Raw genomic sequence first — 24,941 nt, forward strand, 5'->3', positions numbered from 1 at the left:
GCAGTTGAACTCTGAAAATGAAGTTAAAGGGAGAAACCAGAAAGCCTCAAACTTCTAGTTGGACAGTCTGCAGAAGATTTGCTGGACTCGATTCATCGTGGAAGTGTAAGTCCACTGACCCTATTTCACTGCCAAGTTCGCCTGGAATCATTTTTGACATGGAATATTTTATGATAGTCAGATTTGAATCACATTATCGGATGATCATTGAAATTGATTCCATGTTATCATTAATGTTCTAAACTTACACACGTCTTTCACTTAATTATTTGTGATGCCACATTTGTTGAATTATAGTTCCTTGGTGCTTTAATCAGGATTTTTTTACTAAAATAAAAATAGAAAAAAGATTTCAAATCTTTTCCTTTGTATTGATATACTTGACGTTTTATGTAAATGTTGCTTGTTCTCTAAACACATGTTTTTAAGTCTATGTATAATCTGTTCGTGAGCTTAGACATTTTGGTCAGTCCAAAAAAAATAACCCCCCTTAGAAATTGTAGATTACATGTCTCGTTGATAGGTGTGTCTACACATTTGCTGTCTACTGTAGCTGGACACAGTAGAACATCTAGGCTTAGCCTAATATTGCCTCAGGGCTCTGCCAGTGTATTCACTGCTCTGGGTCATAGAGGACGAGTTAGGCCAGAGATTGCACTGTCTTACTGTCTCCTCCACAGTTACCCTATTTATTTTAAAGGGGACAACCCACTGTTAGAAATTAACATGATCCTTATCATCTAGACGTAGAGTTATGCCACCGTCGTTTGGTGCACACCATGAATGACTTACAAACAAAGCTAGGGGGGCTGAACGAGGATGACAGAACGTATCCCAACCCATTGTAATTATATTACGTATCAATGTAGTTATCCAGCTACCAAACCAGGCTATATAGTCCGGGGTTTGTAAACATGCTCCAGTGCATTGCATCATACCCGGTGATGGACCCTTTTAGGTGCATCGCTGAGCGAAGGGAGACGTGTCCAAACATAATTGCAGCCCGCAGCAAATTAGACAGCCTATTCCTCCTTCGTTGAGGTCATGGTTCCATGAGACATCAACATTCAACTTATGAGGTTACTCCCATCTAATTCGCAGTTGATATATCCCCTCAGAGAAGAGGGAAACATCATACTCCGGACAAAGTTGTAAACAACAGATTCTCCGACCAACAGTTTCATCTACAAGGACTTCAATCAAAATGTTAGACAAACGTAATTCCTGAGCCTTTCTTTGGCCCCATTAGTAACTCACTGCACTCAGCCGCCCCATTAGAACGCATTGCACTTAGACATAGACATGTTAGAAAACATCCAGTTGTCCTAGTATTTGATTTTGATGATGATGTAACCATGCCAGCTTGCACATCTTTAGATAAAAAGGAGCCATCAGATTCATTCAGATATGTAGATGCTACTTCCAGAAAAAATTAAAATCAAAATTTATTGTTTTTTCAAGTACTAAAGGTTACAACACTTAAATGTTTGGTCATGACATTATAGCTGAATAATAGTAGTTAGTTGTCTGATTAATGGCCAATGGAGGCGTTTTCTATGAAGCTGGATGTTGTTGCAAGTGGTAGGATGAGATTTGTAAAGATGCAAAACTTTTACCTGTGCTTCTCTTTATTTGCAAATCTCATGAGACACCACATATTTCTTCGTACGTGTCTCACATTCCTACGAGTCCATAATATTTGGTGGTGGTGGTGGTGTTACGTCCGCCCTCTGCAGGTATACACCACGCATTCTTCTTATTAAAGATCATTCGATGGGTGATTGGACAAGTCAGCATAAATATGCAGGTTTGCAGAGCTTTCTGCTGACCACCGTGCTATTGGAAGCCACTGTGCATTCCTATGAGTCCATAATATTTGGTGGTGGTGGTGGTGGTGGTGTTATGTCCACCCTATGCAGGTATGCACCACGCATTCTTCTTATTAAATATCTTTCGATTGGTGATTGGACAAGTCAGCATAAATATGCAGGTTTGCAGAGCTTTCTGCTGACCACCGAGCTACAGGAAGCCACTGTGTGGGGCCCCCTTACACTAAAAGAGGAAAATTCTAAAAACTAAATTACTTAAGTATCCCTCCATAGGAGTGAGTACTTTTGTTTTTATTTTTTTTGTTAGAAGTGGATATATATATATATATATATATATATATATATATATATATTGGAATCAATGTTGACATGTGTTAAATTTCTTAATATGCTATATCAAAAATTATAAGTTCGAAACTTTTTATAAGTAAATTATGCACCTCATAAATGTTATTAAAGGGGCCTTTTTTTTCTGAAAAATATCCAATTTTCGTTTCTTTTTTTCTTTATTTTTCACATAATCTCTCTTACATGAGAAGAGGCAAAAGAAAAAAATAATCTTTTTGCCTCGGGAGATTTCAAAATTATCTGAAACGAAAGGAAATAGCTTATCATTAGGGATTTTAATTCCTAATTCCAAATGCATGTAACTATCAATATCATCATGTCTTGCCTTTGATTGAATTATTGCCCTATGCTTTAATGTAAAAATCATTTTCCTTATATATTGCTATCTATTTCATACGGTACTCATTTATTGCCCTACCTGCTTTTTAATCATGTTTGCTGAATGCTTAGTTCCTTAGGTTCTTCTAGCTCTAAACAAAGGGCATCTACTTTTGATACATTAACTCTTCTTATTTTCAACATAAAATAAGAGATGCAATATTCATAGTATGATCAGATGCATCCAATTAATGAGGAAAAAAACGCTTTTTTTGGTAATTAAAAGATATAGGACATATGTCTCTTCTTGAGAATGTACCACTATCTGCTTTTCCCATTCTACCCTTAGTTTTCTTCCTTTTATGCCCCTGTCGGTGTTCATATGTTGACTAACATTGGAGACATATTGGTTGGTCAACATCTTATAAAAATATGATTTGCTGTCATAAACAAACAAACAAACAAAAAAGAAAAACTTGGATGTGTATTATAGATTCGTTCATCCGCCAATTAATTTTGGGCACCTTTAGTTTTCTTCACACTTTATTGTGGGTGTTGCTTAATTACCCATACAGTTAGATGTCCTTATCATAATCATCTGTATGTGATAAAACTTGGATCGAACAAAAAAAAAAAGAATTTTTTTTAATTGTAAGAATGAAAGAGAAAGAAACCACATCACGGGTTTCATATGCTGTTTGGGAATCACCCAATTGAACGAAAAATGTGCATGTCAATTATTTGCAGGGTGCATTTACGATCACTAATTTGTTCGAAGTATCACTGCTAAGTCTCGTCTCGATCCATGGAACCTCCGCCAATGTCGTCCTTTCCTACAGTAGGTGTTCCGAAGCGAAAGGTAACTACCTGACGCCGACAGGTCTTCTCCCTCTGCTGTTGGTTTTTCTCAGTGCCCATCTGCAGACCTCTTCCTCATCTTTCCCGGTCTATAACTTGGGGTCGAGTCCACGGCAGAAGCAACAGCAGGAGAGGAGGAGAAAGAAGAAGAATAGAAAAAGAGAGGAGGAGGAGGAGAGAATGGGAAGCAAGGTGTTGAGAGCTGAGAGTGTGCTGAGGATCTTGTCGCTGGTGTTCGCTGCCATGGCTGCTCTTCTTGTAGGGTTGGACACGCAGACCAAGACAGTCTTCTTCGTCACCAGAACAGCCACCGTCAAGGACATGGATGCACTGTGGTGAGTCTGCTTCCTTCCTCCATGACTCTTCCTCTCTTCACTAGGATGTGCTTCTTAGTCCTGCTGCTGCTGCTGCTGCAGGGTGATGACCGTCGTCTTTTCCGTCGTTGCTGGGTATCATCTTCTCCATCTCTTCAGGTGCATGGCCTTCACTTGGCTGGGGAAGAATCCATGTCACTGTAACAAGTTTGTGGCATGGTTGTACTTCGTCTTGGATCAGGTGAACTTCTTAGCCTTGCTTTTCCATCATCATCACTCCAAGAAAAGATCACATAGATAAACAAACTTGCTCATTCTTCTTCACTGCAGTTCATCAACAACAAAGTAAAAGTACATTGAAATAACACAAAGTTGAATCAGTCGATTTAATGATTCCAGAATCTTTAAAGTTTGTGGCAGTAAAGGTCTCTATTGGGGTTCAATACGGCCATGTTATTTTGTCTGTGAGAAGCACCAGAAAAATATCATGAAACACATGCACAAGCATAATTAAGAGGAGTTATGAGATTTTCCTAGAAAGAAAAATTCATAGCAGTCTATTGCAAGACAAATACAATAATTTCTGGAAAACAATGAGATTTTTTTTCTTCTTTTGCATTCATTTTCCCTTCATCCCAAAAGTTTTATGTGATCAAATTCTTTTCTTAGTATGCATGCAACCAAGTGGGAATTTAATAATCAATCAACAGGAAACTATTGAATACCTTCTCAGAGAGGGATAAAGATGAATTGCTCAATCAAGTTTATTAATAGAGTTAATATTGATGATATATATACACATATATTCATATATGTGTATATGTTTGAAGTTTGGTACAATCACAAAATTGAAGTAGCAAATCAGGGAAAAGCTTCAGGATGATTTTGTTTCTGATGAAAAATTTGTACTAGTTTACAGGAGTTCTTCAAAGGTGTAGTTTATGAATTTAACATCCTGTTTTTTCAGGTCAATTTTCCAGTAATTATTTCTTTTATTGTTTATCTCTATAGTAATTTCCGAAGCTGCAGTAAAAGATAATACAAAGGGAATATACTTCTTTTTTTGTTATTTTTTATGTATATTGTCCTATTATAATTCTTAAAATTGCAGTAAAGGAACCATAGCGAGAGAAGTTGATTAATTTTTAATTAGATGCTGATTTAGACTAATAAAAAGGCTATGCTTTTTTTACAAATTATATACTTAATTGGATGCATATTATAAACTACAAAGAAGATAGGATTTTAAGAAAAGAAATATTTGATTTTCTATGGGTTTGCTTTCTGTGGTCAAACTCTTTCACATGATGTTTATTAGATCAAACTCTTTTCACTTAACTAATATGTGTAAATAAAATCCCTATAAAATTTAAAAATAAATGAAAATACCTTAAACATCATTAATGTCCTTCAATTTAAAGTTCTCAACAAAAGTGTACCCTTAGACATGGGATTTAAACAAATAAAACAACTAACTAAATGTTCTCTAAACTTAAAAAAAAAACACCTATATGGATTTGAATTTTGCAATCATATGCTAAAACAAAATACAAGTATTTAATGAAATTAAAGATTTTGTAAAGTCAACATTTGAACACAATCATATGATAATGGAAGTATTTTATTGTTAGTATAAAACCTAATGGGAATTGGTGTTTTTAACCAATAATAATAACTAAAGTGATATTAAACTACTTGTACATTTTTTAAGATCATCTTTACAATTTCCTACTTTTCAAGAGGATAGGTCTCTACTCTCAACTAAAAGAAACCTTTCCTAAAGTTAGGTGGCTAATATATATATATATATATATATATATATATATATATATATATATATATATATATATATATATATATATATTAGCCACCTAACTTTAGGAAAGGTTTCTTTTAGTTGAGAGTAGAGACTGAAATTAAAGCTTCCTAAAGAGGAGGCTATATTATTGAAACTGAACCACCACCAAACCTACTTTCTAATAATGAATTGAGTCTTGATGCACAACTAAGCCTTTAATAGTTTGGTTGACCTACTTTCCTATTTCAATTGATGCCATGAAAGGGACATTACAAGTGCATTGCAATGTTGAAGGATGAAGAAGCATTAATATGCCACCTTTTTAGATTATGTGGTTATCATTTGAGATGTAGGATGCCATCTCACACCAACATGAACTATTGATGTTAATACTACATGGGAGGAGACATCCTGGTGGTTGGTTAGTGCATGTTATTTCCATTTCACTAATAAGTGATCCTTTTTAAGGATTATTCTAACATCTCTAAATGTAATATCCCAAAACTCTTTCCTGTTCTCATAAAATCCTCATTCTACAAATTATATATAATGGCATAATATTATGTAAACATGTTGTCCATATATTTTTTTTATAAAATTATGAGAAATTAGAGCTTTTGAATTTTTGGTTCTTTATCCAAATATTTGAATTTTTTCTATATATATATATGTATATGTATTTATGTATGTATGAATATTGCATAAGTTAGTATTTCCTTGTAAACCCAATATATGTGTTGCATATATGTTTGGTGGCTACTCTTCCTTGTCTCATGCAGATGATTGTTCTTTTCATTCAAGTAATAATGACAACAATGGATCATGATATGTCAATTATTTATTGGTCAATCACATGAATAGTACAACCCCCCAACTAAATCTTTGATGAATTCATCTATTGATCCATTAATTAATTGAGGTCAATTAATTGGAATGCACATATATCACAATCTGGTCCTCAAAAAGTCTTCTGAGGTTTTGGGACATAAAACAAGTGCTGGAAACTGTATCGTAACAACGACCACATCACTGTGAAAAGCTTATTAGCAATCACCTGTTCATCTTAGTTGAGATTGCTGATAAGCCTCCATGGAGACTTGGAGGTGGTGTTGCTGACTTCTGCTTCCTTTTTTGCATGTAACCCAGGGATCCACCTACGCCACGTTCGGGGCCACCATGGCTGCGTTGCAGGCGGCGCTGGTGGGGTTGTTCGGCATCGGCAGCCTCCAGTGGTCGAAGCTGTGCAACATATACACCAGGTTCTGCGACCAGATCGCCGGCGGTATAATCTGCGGCTTGGTCGCGACGCTGGTCATGGCCGTGATCTCCGCCATCTCCGCGCACCGCCTCTTCCAGCTTTATCCTCGGACCCGCCGCTCCTCCCCGAAGTCCGCCGGTGGAGGGCGGCAGTGGCTGCTCTTCTGAGCTCGGACTCCCTCGTCTTACGGGTTTGGTTTAGGATCCTAAGTGGATGACGATATGGTAAGTAGGAGAAGCTATGGATAGTAGAATGTGAGATCAACTATGTTACGAATGGAAATTACAATTAGTGGTATCTCATCACATCCATTCCATTGTTGAACTCCACTAACTATTTATTTAGGTATTAGTTAATCTCTGATGCGGCTAATGACACCCTAATCTGACTTAAATTGTGTCCTCAGATGCACAAAGCATCAACGTGGAGTATTAATCAATCATTCGACCATCTGAAATCACTATCTTTAACATCTCTTCGTATGCACAAAGCATCGTTACCTTTTGGAATCCACATTTAAATGAATGAATGAATGAATGATAATTATATATATTTGTTTCTTAAATTTTCCGTTTATCATTTTGATGAGTGATAAGGGGTTTCTAATCGGTGGATAATATGATATGTATCATCTCTCACCAAACATCTTGTCAGCCTAACATATCAATCAATTGACATTGATTTGGTATCTTCTCAATTAATTTAATATATCAATTTAAGTTCAAAGCACGATAATAATAATGCTTGATGGTCTGATGCACCTTTCAATGACTGAATAAACACTAACGATTTCATGTAGTTGTTTCACAAATTAACACCTCATTTGGCTTCAACGATTAATCGATTTCTTTATAATAGAGCTTCAAATGTGTTTTCCTTGGTTGTCTTATCACGGATGATCGTTGTGCACCTATAACACATTCATCAACAGATCATTTTCTATAGGTTACGGTATAGATAAAAACATAAACCATCTTAGTGCCTTGGAATCCGATGACACCTAGGGGATGAGGGTCTAGGGTAGTATTGGACTTTGATTGGATTCATAAGTTTGTACTTTAAGTTTACGGGAACTTACTAACGCGTCCGATACTCAGTGAGCAATCGTTTATAGATTTGTGATTATTCGTTTGTCTTCTAAAATTCTTGTTTTTTCTTTTATCTTTTTTTTTTTGTACACCGAGTATTTGCTGAATTATTTATAAAGTTGTTTTCTTCGTAAAACATTGGGACTTGTTTATCTCTCGCCTTCGAGTTAGTCAAATTTTTTTTACGGATTTTCGGGACTTAGAGCAAAGTTGTAATTAGGCTAATCTTTTGTGAACGGATAATGCAATAATACCTCACGATTTAGGCAATCTTAGTTAAGTTTGTGACATTAGTGCAAGAGTGTCTCACAACTTAGTTAATTTAAGCTAAGTGCATGATATTACTATAAGGGTACCTCACGACTTAGACAATTCTAACTAAGTCCGTAATAGTTTATCAAATAAATCAAGCATACTATGCTTTAATACTTTTCGAATCCTCCATAACTTAAGCATTAGAGGAATTTTTATTAAATATGCTTAGGATGTAATTTTTACTCAGATCCTTCTAGTTTCCTAATATCAGATTCGCAATAAGATGGCAGGCTGGACCTCCGAACTCTTTGATGTATCAAAGAACCTTCAACTTCATTAATAAAAGAAAAAAAATTAATTTTCTTTGAGAAGTGGATAATTATTTATGGTAACTAACCTTATAAATTCTTGTACTAGAATATAACGCATGCCAAAGTCAATGAGTTAAAGTTTAATCTTATGACACTCAAAATGCATTTTCAATTCTTTTATTAATACATTTGTCAACCAATTGATGTCTTCCTTTACGTGTGTCTTAGTTTGAACTTAGTTTAGGATCAACATGTCTACTTCAAGATTGTCAAATCCTATATAACTTTGTCTCTAAGATTAAAAAAAATGGGTAAAGATTTTTAGAGTAATTGTGATTAATGTTGGTTACGTAGAGTAATTGTGCACTTCTCTCGATCTTGACTACGTTCGTGTTGTGTCAAGCCCGCTAACATAGTAATAGCTTAACTAGTTAGGTTATATATATTGATATATATAAGATCAAGATATTAGTCAGATAAAGTTAAGATATCGATTGAGCGACTATAAATCGATCGAGTGGCATAAAGCATCAACCACATAATATCGAAATATCGATAGTATGAACCAGGTTCTTAGTTTCATATCAACATTCAATCTGTAAGTATTCATATCAATGCTTCTATCGTGATATTTCCATAAAGAAAATCACCAACCTGTCACGAACGGTCGTCACGCACCCACAACAACTCCGTTTAATGAATCGTTCGTCACTCTCATCTACATGTACAGCTACTTGACAGCCTGTTTTGCCTTGGTTTTGAGTCATTTTGCTTGTAAAAATGTAAGTTCGAACAAGCTGTAGCGTTACAAAGAGACCGCTCACCGAACTGAGCAAAACAGCCCAAAATAGCCCAAAACAGCTCCGTTTTCGGGTGCCGTGAGCTGATTTATGAAATCTGCCTTCGCTCACCAAAACATCAGTCATCTCAGCCCCTTGGAACCCCCCGGGTGGCATAGGGCTGCATGGGGCTTCGATATAGTACCGGGCGTTGAACACTCATTCGCAAGTTCGCACGTTGCCTTGACGGGAACTTGTTGTCGCGCCCGGGACTCGGTGAGCAGTTGTTTGTGGGCTTGCAGCTGTTTGTTCGACCTTCTAAAACCCTTGTTCCCCCCTCTCCCTCTTTTCTCTTGTGCACGCAAGGTGCTCGCTGAATTGCTTGTAAAGCTTCCCCTTTCCGCGAGACTTCGGAACTTGTCTGTCGCTCGTTCTTTCGAACTAATCAACTTTCTTTTTTATAGGTCCTTTGGGACCTGTGAGAGGTTACAAGTGGGCTGATCTTTGCGGAGCAATATCGCAAGGGTGGAGCGTGACTTAGGCAACGCAAGCTAAGTTTGCATCTTGGCCGCAAGGGTGCCTCACGCCTTAGGCAATTCTAGCTAAGGCCGTGACATCGTGGTATCAGAGTGGGCAAGCACTTCGAGCGAGCAGCGAAGGAACTTTGCAATTTCGCCATGGCAAAGCATCGTGGCGAATCAAGCAAGACGGGGCAAGTCGGACCCTTGCCCCAAGCAGCCGTAGGTGGGCTGCATGTGCACACTCGCTCTCATGTTGTTAGAGCCGCTCAAGAGGAGCGCAACAGCGAACATGATGAGCGAGAAGTTGGCTACTCTCCGCGAGTGGAGGAGGTGCAATCTGGAGCACCAACTGGGAAAAAGAGTCACAAGGAGAGACTCACAACGGCGAAAACCCACCTGGATATTCTTGAAGCGAGCGTGGAGGAACTCTACCATGGCCAACAAAGGCTTGTTGGGGTAGAAAGCTTGTAAGAGGAAGCGGAGTCCAGGATCGACAAGGTCGAGGCCCTAGTCGACCGACTGTCAGATGACACCAAAGACTCCGTGCAACACCTGCAGGAAGTTATGGCAGAACTCACTTCAAGGGTGACTATGCTCACTAGAGCACTAAATGCAGGAGGAAGCAACACCCGCGTTGCACCGCCACAAAATTTGAGGGCACCCGAGCCTCATGGATATGGAGGGGCCAGAGATGCCAAAGAGCTCGAGAACTTTCTATTCGATATGGAACAATACTTTCGAGCTACGAGGCCCGATTCTGAAGATACCAAAGTTTCTATAGCAATAATGTATCTGAACGGAGATGCAAAACTTTGGTGGCGAACCCATTGGGAGGAGATCCAACAAGGTCGGTGTCGGGTTGACACATGAGAAGACTTGAAGCGGGAGTTGAGATCTCAGTTCCTATTGGAGAACACAGAGTTCGTCGCAAGAAGGAAGTTGAGACAACTCCACTAGAGTACCACCATTCGAGACTATGTGAAACAATTTTCTACACTAATGCTGGACATATAGGACATGTCCGAGAAGGATAAGTTGTTTAGCTTCCTCGATGGTTTGAAGCCATGGGCTCAATAGGAACTAAATCGAAGGAATGCCACCAATGTGGTCGGGGCAATTATTGCTGCAGAAAGGCTCACCGACTTTGTTTCCTCCGAATACCCAAGGAGAAGGAAACAACCTTCAGGCAATCGCCCTCCAAAACATTCTCGAGGAAAGGAGCTCGGAGGCGAACAAAAGAAGAAGAGTTCCCACAAAGGGCCAAGCCCGAAAGGCAAGGCCCTGAAACCTAACGGATGCTTCTTGTGCGGAGGGCCGCACATGGTGAGGGAGTGCCCACAAAAATAGGCACTCAATGCACTAACAGCTTCCATCCACCCTCCCAAATCGGACAAGGGTAAGGTTGTCGCTCTTAGTTCGAGTAGTTCTAAAGCCAGCAGCGACGATGAGGAGTCGCAAGGACCCCGGATGGGAGCCATGCATTTGTTGAATGCCATGCGGGGTCAAGTGGGGGAGAACCTGAAGACAAGGCAACAAAAAGCAGGAAGTGGTGAGCTAATGTATGTTGACATCAAGCTCAATGACCAAACAACTCGTGCAATGGTGGACACGGGTGCTACCCACAACTTTATAGCCGATCGAGAAGCAAAGCGACTTGGGTTGATCTTGGAGAAAAGCCCAAGTCGAATGAAGGCGATGAACTCAGAGGCCAGGCGAATCTCCGGATTGGCAAAGGGAGTTCCCATCAAGATCGGAACATGGAGCGGGAACACCAACATGATGGCGGTGCCACTGGACGACTTCCAAGTAATTCTTGGAATGGAGTTTATGCATGTGGCGAAGTTGGTGCCTATGTCGTTTCTAAACTCCTTGTGTATGATGGAAGGCAATGACCCCTGCGTGGTTCTTGTCTCTCGGGGAGGAACCAAGGAACCGTAATATATATCGGTGTTACAACTAAAGAAAGGGGTACGAAAAGGTAAATTAACCTTCGTGGCTGCGATGAAGCTAGAGCCACTTGACGAGAAGGCCATTCAAGAACCTGCTATGGTGGCGAATGTCCTGAAAGAGTTCAATGATGTTATGCCACCCGAGTTGCCGAAGACTCTTCCACCACGCAGAGGCATGGATCACAGCATCGAGCTGGAGCCAGGAGTGAAGCCTCCAGCGAGACCACCCTATCGTATGCCCCCGCTAGAGTTGGCAAAACTCCGAAAGCAGTTAGGCGAACTACTAAGCGGTGGTCTCATCCGCAGCTCTAAAGCACCTTTCGGAGCTCCAGTTCTCTTCCAGAAGAAACAAGATGGGAGCCTCCGACTATGCGCCGATTACCGAGCCCTTAACAAAGTGACAGTGAAGAACAAGTATCCCATCCTGCTCATCGCGGACTTGTTCGACCAGTTGGGCAAAGCCAATTATTTCTCAAAACTCGACCTTCGGTCGGAGTATTGGCAAGTGCGCATCGCTGAAGGCGACAAAGCGAAGACTACCTGTGTGACCAGGTATGGAGCGTTTGAGTTCTTGGTGATGCCTTTCGGCTTAACCAACGCTCCAGCCACGTTTTGCACTCTCATGAACCAACTATTCAAGGAGTATTTGGACAAGTTCATGGTCGTCTACTTAGACGATATCGTCGTATACAGCCAAATGCTCGAGGAGCATGTCCAGCACCTTCGGACAATTTTCAAGATTCTCAGGGAGAACACTTTGTTCGTAAAAAGGGAGAAATGCTACTTTGCCCAAACGAAGATCTTATTCTTAGGGCATCAAATCGGTAATGGTTTCATTCGCATGGACAAATCAAAAGTGCAAGTAGTTACGGAATGGCCAACTCCAAAGAAGGTGCCAGAGTTGAGATCCTTCCTTGGTTTCGTCAACTACTATCGACACTTCATAGCGGGGTACTCGAAGCGTGCAACTCCACTGACGGAGTTACTAAAGAAAGAGCAGCCTTGGAAGTGGTTTGACAAATGTGAAATAGCATTCCAAGATCTGAAGGCTGCTGTTATGGAAGAACCAGTACTCAAATTACCAAACTATGGGGAGCCTTTTGAAGTCCATATAGATGCTTCAGACTTTGCTATTGGGGGAGTACTCATGCAGGAGGGTCATCCGGTGGCCTACGAGAGCAGCAAACTCAACGAGACCGAGCGGCGGTATCCAGTGCATGAGAAGGAGATAACAACGGTGATCCACTGTCTTTGAGTTTGACGACACTATCTCCTCGGGTCGCGATTTATGCTGAGGACTGACAACTGTTGGGAAATCATGGGGGGCGACATCATATGCGCAGCGGAAGAACAAGAAAACAAAATCCCCGATTCCCAAAAAGATGTTCGTCGTCGTGCGAAGATTGGTGCGTAAAATCCGCAAAACACAAAACTGCGTATAGAGATTGTGTTACCTAGGGAGATCGTGTATCCCTGTTTCCTTGCAGATCCTCAGGAGAGGGTGAAGGAGGTCAAGCGTCCTCCTCTCTAGCGGTGATCCACACAGCAGGGTTGCGACGACGCTCCTCAAAACTCCAGGCCTACTCTGAGGTGGAGAGGGAGAGGAGAATAGGAAGGGCAAGCAAAGACTCTAGCCTATGAGGCTGTGAATCCCTCCTATTTATAGAGATCCCGTGTCAAAACCCTAATGGGTCCTTTCCCTAGTGGGTATTGGATCTGCATCCAATAAGACAAGGGCTCCGTCGGATATCTCATATCCGAACCTCTACTCATCGCAATGCCTACCATATGTGTGTGACCCTCTAGGCCCAATATCGAGCTGGCCGTGAGTCATACTTGTCAGAACTCCTTCTAACTCAGTGAATTATTATCTCTGTAATAATTCACTCGACTCATCGACTACGGACGTACTAGGCCACTACGCCATAGTCCCCAGACGATACAGGGGAATCCAATCCATTGGACCTGTCTATCCTCAGTTACCATGTACCTATAGTCCCTCATCCATCTAATATCTCAGAGACCGTATATCGAGCATGGTGCTGTCAGACCCATACGGTTTCTACTTGAGTCTCGCTCTAATCGGATTCTCCCGGAGAACTCTTTCTCTCTCAACCCGAATGACCCTGGCCAGGGATTTGTCTGAGCAAGAACACATGGGATATTCCTCTCATGATACCGAGAGTGGATGATCCTCTATCGACACTCAATAGCCCTCGTAAGGTCGACTACCACTCCCAATGACCAGCTGTACTAGATCTGGGAACAGCCAAACCTATAAGTCTGGTATCAAAGAGTGGAGCACTCATACAGGACATCCTTGGTGTCTCAAGTCTAAGAACCAGATACACCACTAGGACTACGGAATCGTTGTCTGACAATAAGGCATCATCAACCATCCAGCATTCCGTAAGCGGATCAATCAGTGAACTCATTCTCCAATTAGCACCTGTACTGTATCCCTAGTGTCCCTACACGAGCAGCTATGAGACCAGCTGCATCCATCATATGGACGGGTATACAGCACACCAGTCTATCCGGTTATCACGATGTCCCTCTCGAGTAACCTATGACCGGGATTATTTAGGATATGTGTTTAAAGGTGAATCGATCTCATTATCGTGATCTCATCACGATCCGATTCCCATTGCACAAATCCAAGGACATCACTATACATATGCATTTATGCAATAGTTATAAAGTGATATACGCCAAAAATATAATAAGCAAAAAGATTCTGTATCAAGTCACACGTGCCATCACTCACGTGATTGGCTTGCTGGGCACTTATGACTAGCAATCTCCCACTTGACCTAAAGCCAATCACCTATGTGTCTGATCCCCATCAGACCCCTGTGACGCTCAAAGACAATCTGAGACAATGGCTTTGTTAGTGGATCTGCAATGTTATCTTCGGATGGAACTCTTTCCACTGCTACATCTCCTCGGGTCACGATCTCTCTGATAAGGTGGAACCTCCTCAGAACATGCTTAGATTTCTGATAAGACCTAGGTTCCTTCGCTTGAGCAATTGCCCCGTTGTTGTCGCAATATAGGGAAATCGGCTCCTCACTATCCGGCACGACTCCCAAATCTGTGATGAACTTTTTCAACCAGACTCCCTCCTTTGCTGCATCTGATGCAGCAATGTACTCCGCCTCTGTGGTCGAGTCAGCAGTGGTATCTTGCTTGGAACTCTTCCAGCACACTGCTCCTCCATTCAAGGTGTACACATACCCTGAATTCGACTTGCTATCATCGACATCAGACTGAAAACTTGAGTCAGTGTAGCCTTCAACCTTAAGGCTATTACCTCCATATACTAGTAAAAGATCCTTAGTCCTTCTCAAGTACTTAAGGATACACTTTACTGCTTTCCAGTGCTCCAAGCTTGGATCCGCCTGATACCTGCTCGTGACACTCAGAGCATGCGCTATATCAGGCCTAGTACATAGCATGGCATACATGATAGACCCTATTGCTGAGGCATAAGGTATCATATCCATGTTCGCCCTTTCTTCTGGAGTCTTTGGGGACATACTCGTAGAAAGCGATATCCCATGTCTCATCGGTATGAGACCTCTTTTGGAATTTTCCATGCCAAACCTTTTGACAATAGTTTCTATGTACCTGGACTGGGACAAGCCAAGCATCCTTTTGGATCTATCTCTATAGATTCTAATCCCCAAGATATAGGATGCTTCCCCTAAGTCCTTTATGGAGAAGTGTCTAGATAACTAAGTCTTTACGTGGATAGCATTCCTACGTCATTCCCAATGATGAGGATATCATCCACATATAACACCAAAAAGGTGATAGCGCTCCCACTTACCTTTCTGTATACACAAGGCTCATCTTCGTTCTTAACGAAGTCATAAGATCTGATTGCCTCATCAAATCTTATGTTCCAACTTCGGGAAGCTTGCTTTAGTCCATAAATGGATCTAAGCAACCTACACACCTTATCTGGGCAGTTCTTGGACACGAATCCCTCAGGTTGCATCATATACACCTCCTCCTCCAGGTTCCCGTTGAGGAATGCGGTTTTCACATCCATCTGCCAGATCTCATAATCATAGTGTGCTGCAATAGCCAATAGAATTCTGATGGATTTTAGCATTGCTACGGGTGAGAAAGTTTCGTCGTAGTCAACACCTTGCCTTTGACGATACCCCTTAGCCACTAGCCTTGCTTTATAGGTCTCTACCTTTCCATCTACTCCGATCTTTTTCTCAAAGATCCACTTGCAACCGATGGGTACAATACCTTCGGGTGCATCAACTAGGTTCCAAACCTCATTGGAGTACATAGAATCCATCTCAGAATTCATGGCTTCTTTCCACTTCCCGGAGTCTATACTCATAATAGCCTCCTCGTAGGTCTGAGGATCAATATCCTCTACATCCTCTGCTCTAATATGTCCCACATATCTCTCAGGAGGATGGGATACTCTATCAGACCTGCGTAAAGTTGAAACTTGTGTATTAGATACCTGAACAGACTCGGGCTGTAGAGTGGTGCTTGAGCTTGGTTCTCCAACCTCGCTCAATTCTATCATTCTCCCACTGTCTCCGTCAAGAATGTGTTCCTTCTCAAGGAACACTGCTCTCTTAGCTACAAAGACCTTTTGGTCCTCGAGATGATAGAAGTAATACCCACAAGTTTCCTTGGGGTATCCCACAAATATACATCGCCCTGTCCTTGATTCTAACTTATCGGGGTTGTGTCTTTTAACATGGGCAGAGCAGCCCCAAATCTTAACTGCTTTAAGATCAGGCTTCTTCCCTTTCCATATCTCATATGGTGTAGACACCACCGACTTAGTTGGAACTCTGTTCAGAAGGTAAGCTGCGGTTTCTAGGGCATATCCCCAGAATGAGATGGGTAGGTCAGCGAAACTCATCATGGACCGTACCATATCTAATAATGTACGATTTCTCCTTTCAGAGACACCATTGAGCTGAAGTGTATAAGGAGGTGTCCATTGGGATAATATCCCATGGTCCTTGAGGAAGTGAGTAAACTCTGTACTTAAGTACTCACCTCCTCGATCTGATCGAAGAGTTTTGATACTCTTTCCAGTCTGGTTCTCCACCTCATTCTTATACTCTCTGAATTTCTCAAAGGCCTCGGACTTGTACTTCATTAAGTACACATATCCATACCTTGAGAAATCATCAGTAAATGTAATGAAGTAGGAGTAACCTCCAATGGCATGAGTTGACATGGGTCCACATACATCACTATGTATGAGTTCCAACAACTCAGTGGCTCTCTCTCCAGTTCCACTAAATGGAGAGTTGGTCAGTTTTCCACGAATGCAAGGCTCACAAGTTGCATATGACACATAGTCGAATGGATCTAGATATCCATCATTTAGCAACTTTTGAATCCTTCTTTCATGGATGTGACCTAGCCTACAATGCCACAGGTATGCACTGTTCAACTCATCTCGTTTCCTTTTGGACATATTTATATTCATGATATGTGGAGTGGTGTCTAACATAAATAAACCATTATGCAATGTTCCTTTCGTGATGATCTTATCATCTAATAATATCGAACAACCATTGTTCTCAAAAACAAATTTATATCCACTAACTGTTAAACATGAAATGGAGATAATGTTTTTGATAATTGAAGGAACAAAATAACATGCATCTAATGCAATAAAAGCTCCACTAGGCAGATGTAGGGCGACCTCGCCAACAGCTAATACAGTAACTTTTGCTCCATTACCCATCTTGAGGTCCATCTCGCCTCTCTCTAGTCTCCTAGGCCTTACCAGAACCTGCAACGAATTGCATATATGATAAGCACTACCGGTATCCAATACCCATGTGTTATCATAAGAGTCTGACAAATGGAGACTGATCATGAATGTACCTGAAGCTTCATCAAGCTTTTTGTTTCGCCCTTTCTGCAAGGTACTCTTTGCAGTTTCTCTTCCAGTGCCCATCTTTACCACAGTGGAAGCACTGGCCTTTGTCCTTTGTTGGGTCTTTCTTAGCAACCTTTGCTTTACCTTGTTTACCCTTGCCCTTTCCCTTCTTAAGGGACCTTTCTGCTTTCCTTTTCTTTCTGGTCTCACCAGTGTAGAGAACTGGCTTCTCTTTCTTAATAGTACTCTCTGCCTCCCTCAACATATTGAGGAGCTCTGGGAGAGTCACCTCAAGCTTGTTCATATTAAAGTTCATTATGAACTGTGAAAAGGAATCTAGTAGGGACTGAAGCACAATGTCCACACACAAGTTATCCTCTAGGACCATTCCTAGACCTGTGAGTTTCTCTATCCACTCAATCATCTTTAGGACATGGTTCTGAACCGGTGTCCCCTCAGTCATCCTAGCGCGGAAAAGGCTCTTGGATATCTCATATCGTTGAGTCCTTCCCTGTTCCTCAAACAATTTACGGACATGTAGGAGAATGGATCTGGCATCCATCTTTTCATGTTGTCTCTGTAACTCTGGAGTCATAGAGCCCAACATATAGCACTGAGCAAGAGTGGAGTCATCAATGTACTTCACGTAGCGAGCGATCTCATCCTCGCTTGCCCCTTCTTCGGGCGTAGGCATCACTGTATCAAGGACGTACACGATTTTCTCTGCTGTGAGAACAATTCTCAAGTTACGGAGCCAATCCGTATAATTTGGACCAGTGAGGCGGTTGACATCAAGTATGCCACGTAAGGGATTTGAAAGCGACATTTTCTGAAAATAAAGATGTAGCAAAAATGAATAACATGCAGATTTTGCAAGAAATAAACTATCAAGATATGGACTTCTATCTTAATATGCTCCCACTATTTTACTAACGAGTCACGCGACACCCTCAGCACATGAAACGGAAGTCTCCGGCAGACTTCTAGTGGGGATCAGGATCCAATCAGCGTCTTAGTGTAACCTCGAGGGACTCGACCAATCACACTAAGCCTAAAAGGTAGACAACTCTTGCCAATCACAACTCCTTGTGATTCCCGTCCTATTCGGCCTCCGAATCACCATGGCCTCGAGGGACTCGACCAACCATGATGCTCGGTTAAGTCAACACCTTCGTTACAAGATGAGTCTGATTTGATGATATACCCTCGAGGGACTCGACCAAGCATATCATGCCCTCAGGTCACCGGTGACATCTCTATGTCGTAAGCAATATAGCGAATCGCGATATAGGTGAGTCTCGAGGGACTCGACCAACTCAACCTACACCGGGATTCGGTTCCTACTCATAACGATGGAAGGCCACGTGGGTCAATCTAATTGCCTCACGTTTACCGACTTAATATTATCGAGAGATGTTTCTATGATTTGGTCTCCTAATATAACATGTCACACATATACATATTTAATATATATCTACATCGCATGCAAATATATATACATATCTAGTATGTGTATAAGCAATCACACCAGATGATCATGGACCACAACCTAATATGATTAGGCCCGAGCCAGTAGGCCTAATCACTCACATCAAGATCTATGTGTGCAACGGTGCATCTCCATGCCCTGTGATCGTCCATCTCGTCCTCGTCGGTTTCATCAACATCTTGATGCATCTCCATGCATCACGATCGTCCGTCTCGTGGGTCCCGCTATGGCTTCCACGCTCCCGCTGCGCCTCCTCATGTGATTACAACTTAATCATAGGCACGCAGGCCCGACAATAAACGAGAAATGTAATGGAGGTTCGCAGACCTCAATAATAATAATCACAAGTACACACATCACACGGTCCATGATCATCCGTCCACTCATCATACATCACATGTATAAATAATTGTCATTATGTAGGACTACTAGATAATAAAAATAATAATCAACTAAACCTTTTAATTAATTAATATTTTCTGAAATCAGGGATATATAGGGAATTTCTCAATTCCTAAGGGTATTTTCGTAATTTGGACAAAAGACAGAAACTGAAATTTCTCAAATTCCGAGGGGCAAAACTGTCTTTTGCGCAGAAAACCCTAATACCCTTTCCCCTTTTCGCTGCTGCGCCGCCGCCGCCGCCACCCTGCTGGCGGCGGCCTGTGCGGCGAGGGCGAGGGCACTGCCCTCGCCTGCAGGTGGCACGCCCGCTGGGGTCGCTACCGCTGCAGGTGGGCGCCCCCGCGGGCGCCGCCGCCTTCGCGGGCGGTTCTGCCCGCGAGTCAGCGCCCGCAGGTGGTGCTGTCTCGCTGGCGGCCGCCCCTGCGGGGTTTTTGCCCGTGGGAGCAGCGGCCACAGGCGCCGCTGCCCTGCGGTGCCTCAGCCCGCGCTGTTGCCCCGCGGCGCCTCTGCCCGCGGGCTTAGTGGCCGCAGGCGCTTCTACCGAGCGGGCTCCCAGCCCCGCCGGCCGCAAGCCTGCTGCAAGCAGATCGCCGGCCGGCTACTGCAGGCACAGCGCTTGCGCATGCGCCGGCGCTGTGCTGCCTGGCTGCGGCTGCGGCTGGCTGCAGGCATGCAGATCGAGGGCAGCAACTGTTGCTGCCCTTCCTTGCTTTTGCGTCAACGATTTTGACGTCAATATTCTTCCTAAACACAACACACGCAGTTCAAAAACCAATCATTCGCACGAACAACCTGGCTCTGATACCACTGTTGGGAAATCATGGGGGGCGACATCATATGCGCAGCGGAAGAACAAGAAAACAAAATCCCCGATTCCCAAAAAGATGTTCGTCGTCGTGCGAAGATTGGTGCGCAAAATCCGCAAATCACAAAACTGCGTATAGAGATTGTGTTACCTAGGGAGATCGTATATCCCTGTTTCCTTGCAGATCCTTAGGAGAGGGTGAAGGAGGTCAAGCGTCCTCCTCTCTAGCGGTGATCCACACAGCAGGGTTGCGACGACGCTCCTCAAAACTCCAGGCCTACTCTGAGGTGGAGAGGGAGAGGAGAATAGGAAGGGCAAGCAAAGACTCTAGCCTATGAGGCTGTGAATCCCTCCTATTTATAGAGATCCCGTGTCAAAACCCTAATGGGTCCTTTCCCTAGTGGGTATTGGATCTGCATCCAATAAGACAAGGGCTCCGTCGGATATCTCATATCCGAACCTCTACTCATCGCAATGCCTACCATATGTGTGTGACCCTCTAGGCCCAATATCGAGCTGGCCGTGAGTCATACTTGTCAGAACTCCTTCTAACTCAGTGAATTATTATCTCTGTAATAATTCACTCGACTCATCGACTACGGACGTACTAGGCCACTACGCCATAGTCCCCAGACGATACAGGGGAATCCAATCCATTGGACCTGTCTATCCTCAGTTACCATGTACCTATAGTCCCTCATCCATCTAATATCTCAGAGACCGTATATCGAGCATGGTGCTGTCAGACCCATACGGTTTCTACTTGAGTCTCGCTCTAATCGGATTCTCCCGGAGAACTCTTTCTCTCTCAACCCGAATGACCCTGGCCAGGGATTTGTCTGAGCAAGAACACATGGGATATTCCTCTCATGATACCGAGAGTGGATGATCCTCTATCGACACTCAATAGCCCTCGTAAGGTCGACTACCACTCCCAATGACCAGCTGTACTAGATCTGGGAACAGCCAAACCTATAAGTCTGGTATCAAAGAGTGGAGCACTCATACAGGACATCCTTGGTGTCTCAAGTCTAAGAACCAGATACACCACTAGGACTACGGAATCGTTGTCTGACAATAAGGCATCATCAACCATCCAGCATTCCGTAAGCGGATCAATCAGTGAACTCATTCTCCAATTAGCACCTGTACTGTATCCCTAGTGTCCCTACACGAGCAGCTATGAGACCAGCTGCATCCATCATATGGACGGGTATACAGCACACCAGTCTATCCGGTTATCACGATGTCCCTCTCGAGTAACCTATGACCGGGATTATTTAGGATATGTGTTTAAAGGTGAATCGATCTCATTATCGTGATCTCATCACGATCCGATTCCCATTGCACAAATCCAAGGACATCACTATACATATGCATTTATGCAATAGTTATAAAGTGATATACGCCAAAAATATAATAAGCAAAAAGATTCTGTATCAAGTCACACGTGCCATCACTCACGTGATTGGCTTGCTGGGCACTTATGACTAGCAACAACATCGCTCTGAGCTATTTCCAAACTCAGAAGAAGCTCTCCCCAAAGCAGGACTTCCTAGCTGAATTTGATATGGCAATGGAGTATAAGCCTGGGAAGGCAAATGTCGTGGCCAATACATTGAGTCGGAAAGTGGAGCATGTGAATGCCGCACAATTGGAGGGCGGAGGCCAAGCAAGTCAATTGCACTCCAACTTCTTTTCCAGGATCAGGGATGGACTATATAGTGACCCCCAGGTAGTTATCCTGATGCAACTCATCAAAGAAGGCAAGGCACGACGATTTTAGATCCATGAGGGACTCGTTTACACAAAAGGGAATATGGTTTATGTTCCCCGAATGGACAATTTGAGGCGTGAACTCTTAAAAGAGTGTCACGATTCTCTTTGGGCTGGACACCCAGGCATTCACAGAACGTTGGCTCTCGTGGAGAGGGCCTTCTACTGGCCGAAGATGGGGACTGATGTGGAGGAATATGTTCGAACATGCCTTACTTGCCAACAAGACAAGGTGGAGCAACGGAAGCCAGTGGGACTTTTGGAGCCGTTGCCCGTACCAGAAAGGCCGTGGGAGAGCATTTCCTTGGACTTCATATCAAGCTTGCCACTTGTTGGGAGACTCGGATCGATACTCGTGGTGGTCGATCGGTTTTCAAAGTATGCAACTTTCATTGCTGCCCCCCTACACTGTTCAGCAGAAGAGGCGGCCAAGCTGATGATGAAGGATGTGGTGAAGTATTGGGGAGTCCCGCACAATATCATTAATGATCGAGACGCTCGGTTCCTGGGACGATTCTGGACCGAGCTATTCAAATTGTTGGGGTCAAAGTTATACTTCTCTACAAGCCTCCACCCCCAGACGGATGGCCAGACTAAAAGGATAAACTCGCTCCTGGAGCAGTATCTTCGGCACTACATGAGTGCCAACCAACGAGATTGGATGACGCTGTTGGACATTGCCCAATTCTCCTACAACTTACAGCGGAGCTCTACATCCAACAAGAGCCCCTTCGAGATCATTACAGGACAACAACCGTCGACTCTGCCCACCATGGCGATTGGGTATATTGGGAGTAGTCCGTCAGCCTACCATTTCGCAAAGGAGTGGCATCGAAATGCAGATATTGCGTGGGCTTACTTGGAGAATGCGGCAAAAAAGATGAAGAAGTGGGCAGACTTAGGAAGGCGACATCAAGAGTTCAAAGTTGGCGATTTGGTGTTGGTAAAGCTCCAACCAGCATCACTCCAATTCTTTAGGAACAAAGTCCACAAAGGATTGGTGTGCAAGTATGAAGGGCCCTTCCCAATTATCAACAGGGTAGGCAACGTCTCTTACAAGTTGCAGCCGCCGACGTGGTTCAAAATTCACAATGTTCTTCACGCCAGCAACCTAAATCCCTACCACTCGGATCCGCAAGATGCTTCCCCAAGTGTTCCAACTCGGCTACCTCCCATCACAGCCTCCTACGAGAAACGAGTTGAAACCATTCTGGTGAACTGCAAGATAAAGCTACCCAACGAAGTTGAGCAGACAGAGTACTTGGTGAAGTGGCGAAAGCTTCCCCAAACTGAAGCCAGTTGGGAGCCTGAAGACGCCCTACGACATGAAGAAGAAGTCATCAACAACTACCAACAAGCGTCGACGAGGGCATCGACAGTTTAAGTGGGGGAGAATGTCACGAACGATCGTTACGCACTCGCAACAACTCTGTTCAACGAACCATTCGTCGCTCTCATCTACATGTACAGCTACTTGGTAGCCTGTTTTGCCTTGGTTTTGAGTCATTTTGCTTGTAAAAATGGAAGTTCGAACAAGCTGCAGCGTTACAAAGCGATCGCTCATCGAACCGAGCAAAACAGCCCCAAAACAGCCCAAAATGGCTCCGTTTTCGTGTGCCGCGGGCTGATTTATGGAATCTGCCTCCGCTCACCAAAACGTCAGCTATCTCAGCCCCTTAGAACCCCCCGGGTGGCACAGGGCTGGATGGGGCTTCGGTATAGTACCGGGCATTGAACACTCATTCGCAAGTTCGCACGTTGCCTTGACGGGAACTTGTTGTCGCGCCCGGGACTCGGTGAGCAGTTGTTTGTGGGCTTGCAGTTGTTCGTTCAACCTTCTAAAGCCCTTGTTTTCCCCCTCTCCCTCTTTTCTCTTGTGCACGCAAGGTGCTCGCTGAATTGCTTGTAAAGCTTTCCCTTTCCGTGAGACTTCGAGACTTGTCTATCGCTTGTTCTTTCGAACTAATCAACTTTCTCTTTTACAGGTCCTTCGGGACCTGTGAGAGGTTACAAGTGAGCTGATCTTTGCGGAGCAATATCGCAAGGGCGGAGCGCGACTTAGGTAACGCAAGCTAAGTTCGCGTCTTAGCCGCAAGGGTGCCTCACGCCTTAGGCAATTCCAACTAAGGTCATGATAAGCCATCCACCATATATCAGATGGATGGTTGTGATCAAATAGAAATCCATTTCACTGCACATATTTATGTCCCAAAGATTAAACATATTCGAGTAGAGAGCTGGGTTGCGTAGCCATATATTTGCCCTTATAAATAAATAGATAATATATTACTTATTAGCAGTTTTCTAATAAAATCAACTCAATAATAACCATGATTATCGATAAATAATTTGAGTTTAAAACATAAGAATTTTCATTACCCCCTTCATTGCATTAACAATACAACATTTGATCAAATGATAACTAACACTGATTAGATAGTTAATAACTATGTCATATCATATCATAAAACGTTAGGGGTGCTTAATGGTGAATTTTCAAAAAAATTTTTGAACTTTTCTCAGAAATACTCTCATTTTCAAAATTTCCTAATGACGTCCTCTTTGCCTGAGACATGAAACATCTTCGATCATCTCTCTCTCTCTCTCTCTCTCTCTTTTTGGTTCTGACTGATTCGGTTAAAATATTTTTACACTGTTTTCAATAATTTCAGAAAACAGTGTAGCACTGTATAAGAATATTGTAACTGTAGCGTGCGTAAAAACACTATAAATATAATATTTTTTTAATATAAAATTTAAATAAAAATATTATTTTATAATGTCGTAATCATTTTCTAATATTGTGGAAAATATCATAACACAATTTAAGAATATTATAATTGAAACGAGAAAAAGGAGGAAAAATGAATAGGTGATCGATTGTCAAATTAAGAACATTTCAAATATTAGGAAAAAGACAGACGATATTAAGAAATTTTAGAAATGGAGGCACTTCCCA

At 42.6% G+C, this 24,941-nt stretch overlaps 1 protein-coding gene across 1 annotated transcript; it reads left to right on the top strand.

Moving 5' to 3' along the window:
- Positions 1–1,898: 1,898 nt before the first annotated feature.
- On the top strand, positions 1,899–7,028 carry LOC135645901 (CASP-like protein 2C1). Its single transcript, XM_065164799.1, has 4 exons — positions 1,899–1,919; positions 3,243–3,688; positions 3,770–3,908; positions 6,612–7,028. Exons 1-4 carry the CDS (start codon positions 1,914–1,916, stop codon positions 6,888–6,890), a joined length of 870 nt encoding a protein of 289 aa, XP_065020871.1. The 5' UTR covers positions 1,899–1,913; the 3' UTR covers positions 6,891–7,028.
- The last annotated feature ends 17,913 nt before the right edge of the window (positions 7,029–24,941 follow it).

This window comes from Musa acuminata, chromosome BXJ1-4, assembly GCF_036884655.1.
Source record: "Musa acuminata AAA Group cultivar baxijiao chromosome BXJ1-4, Cavendish_Baxijiao_AAA, whole genome shotgun sequence".
NCBI lineage: Eukaryota > Viridiplantae > Streptophyta > Magnoliopsida > Zingiberales > Musaceae > Musa > Musa acuminata.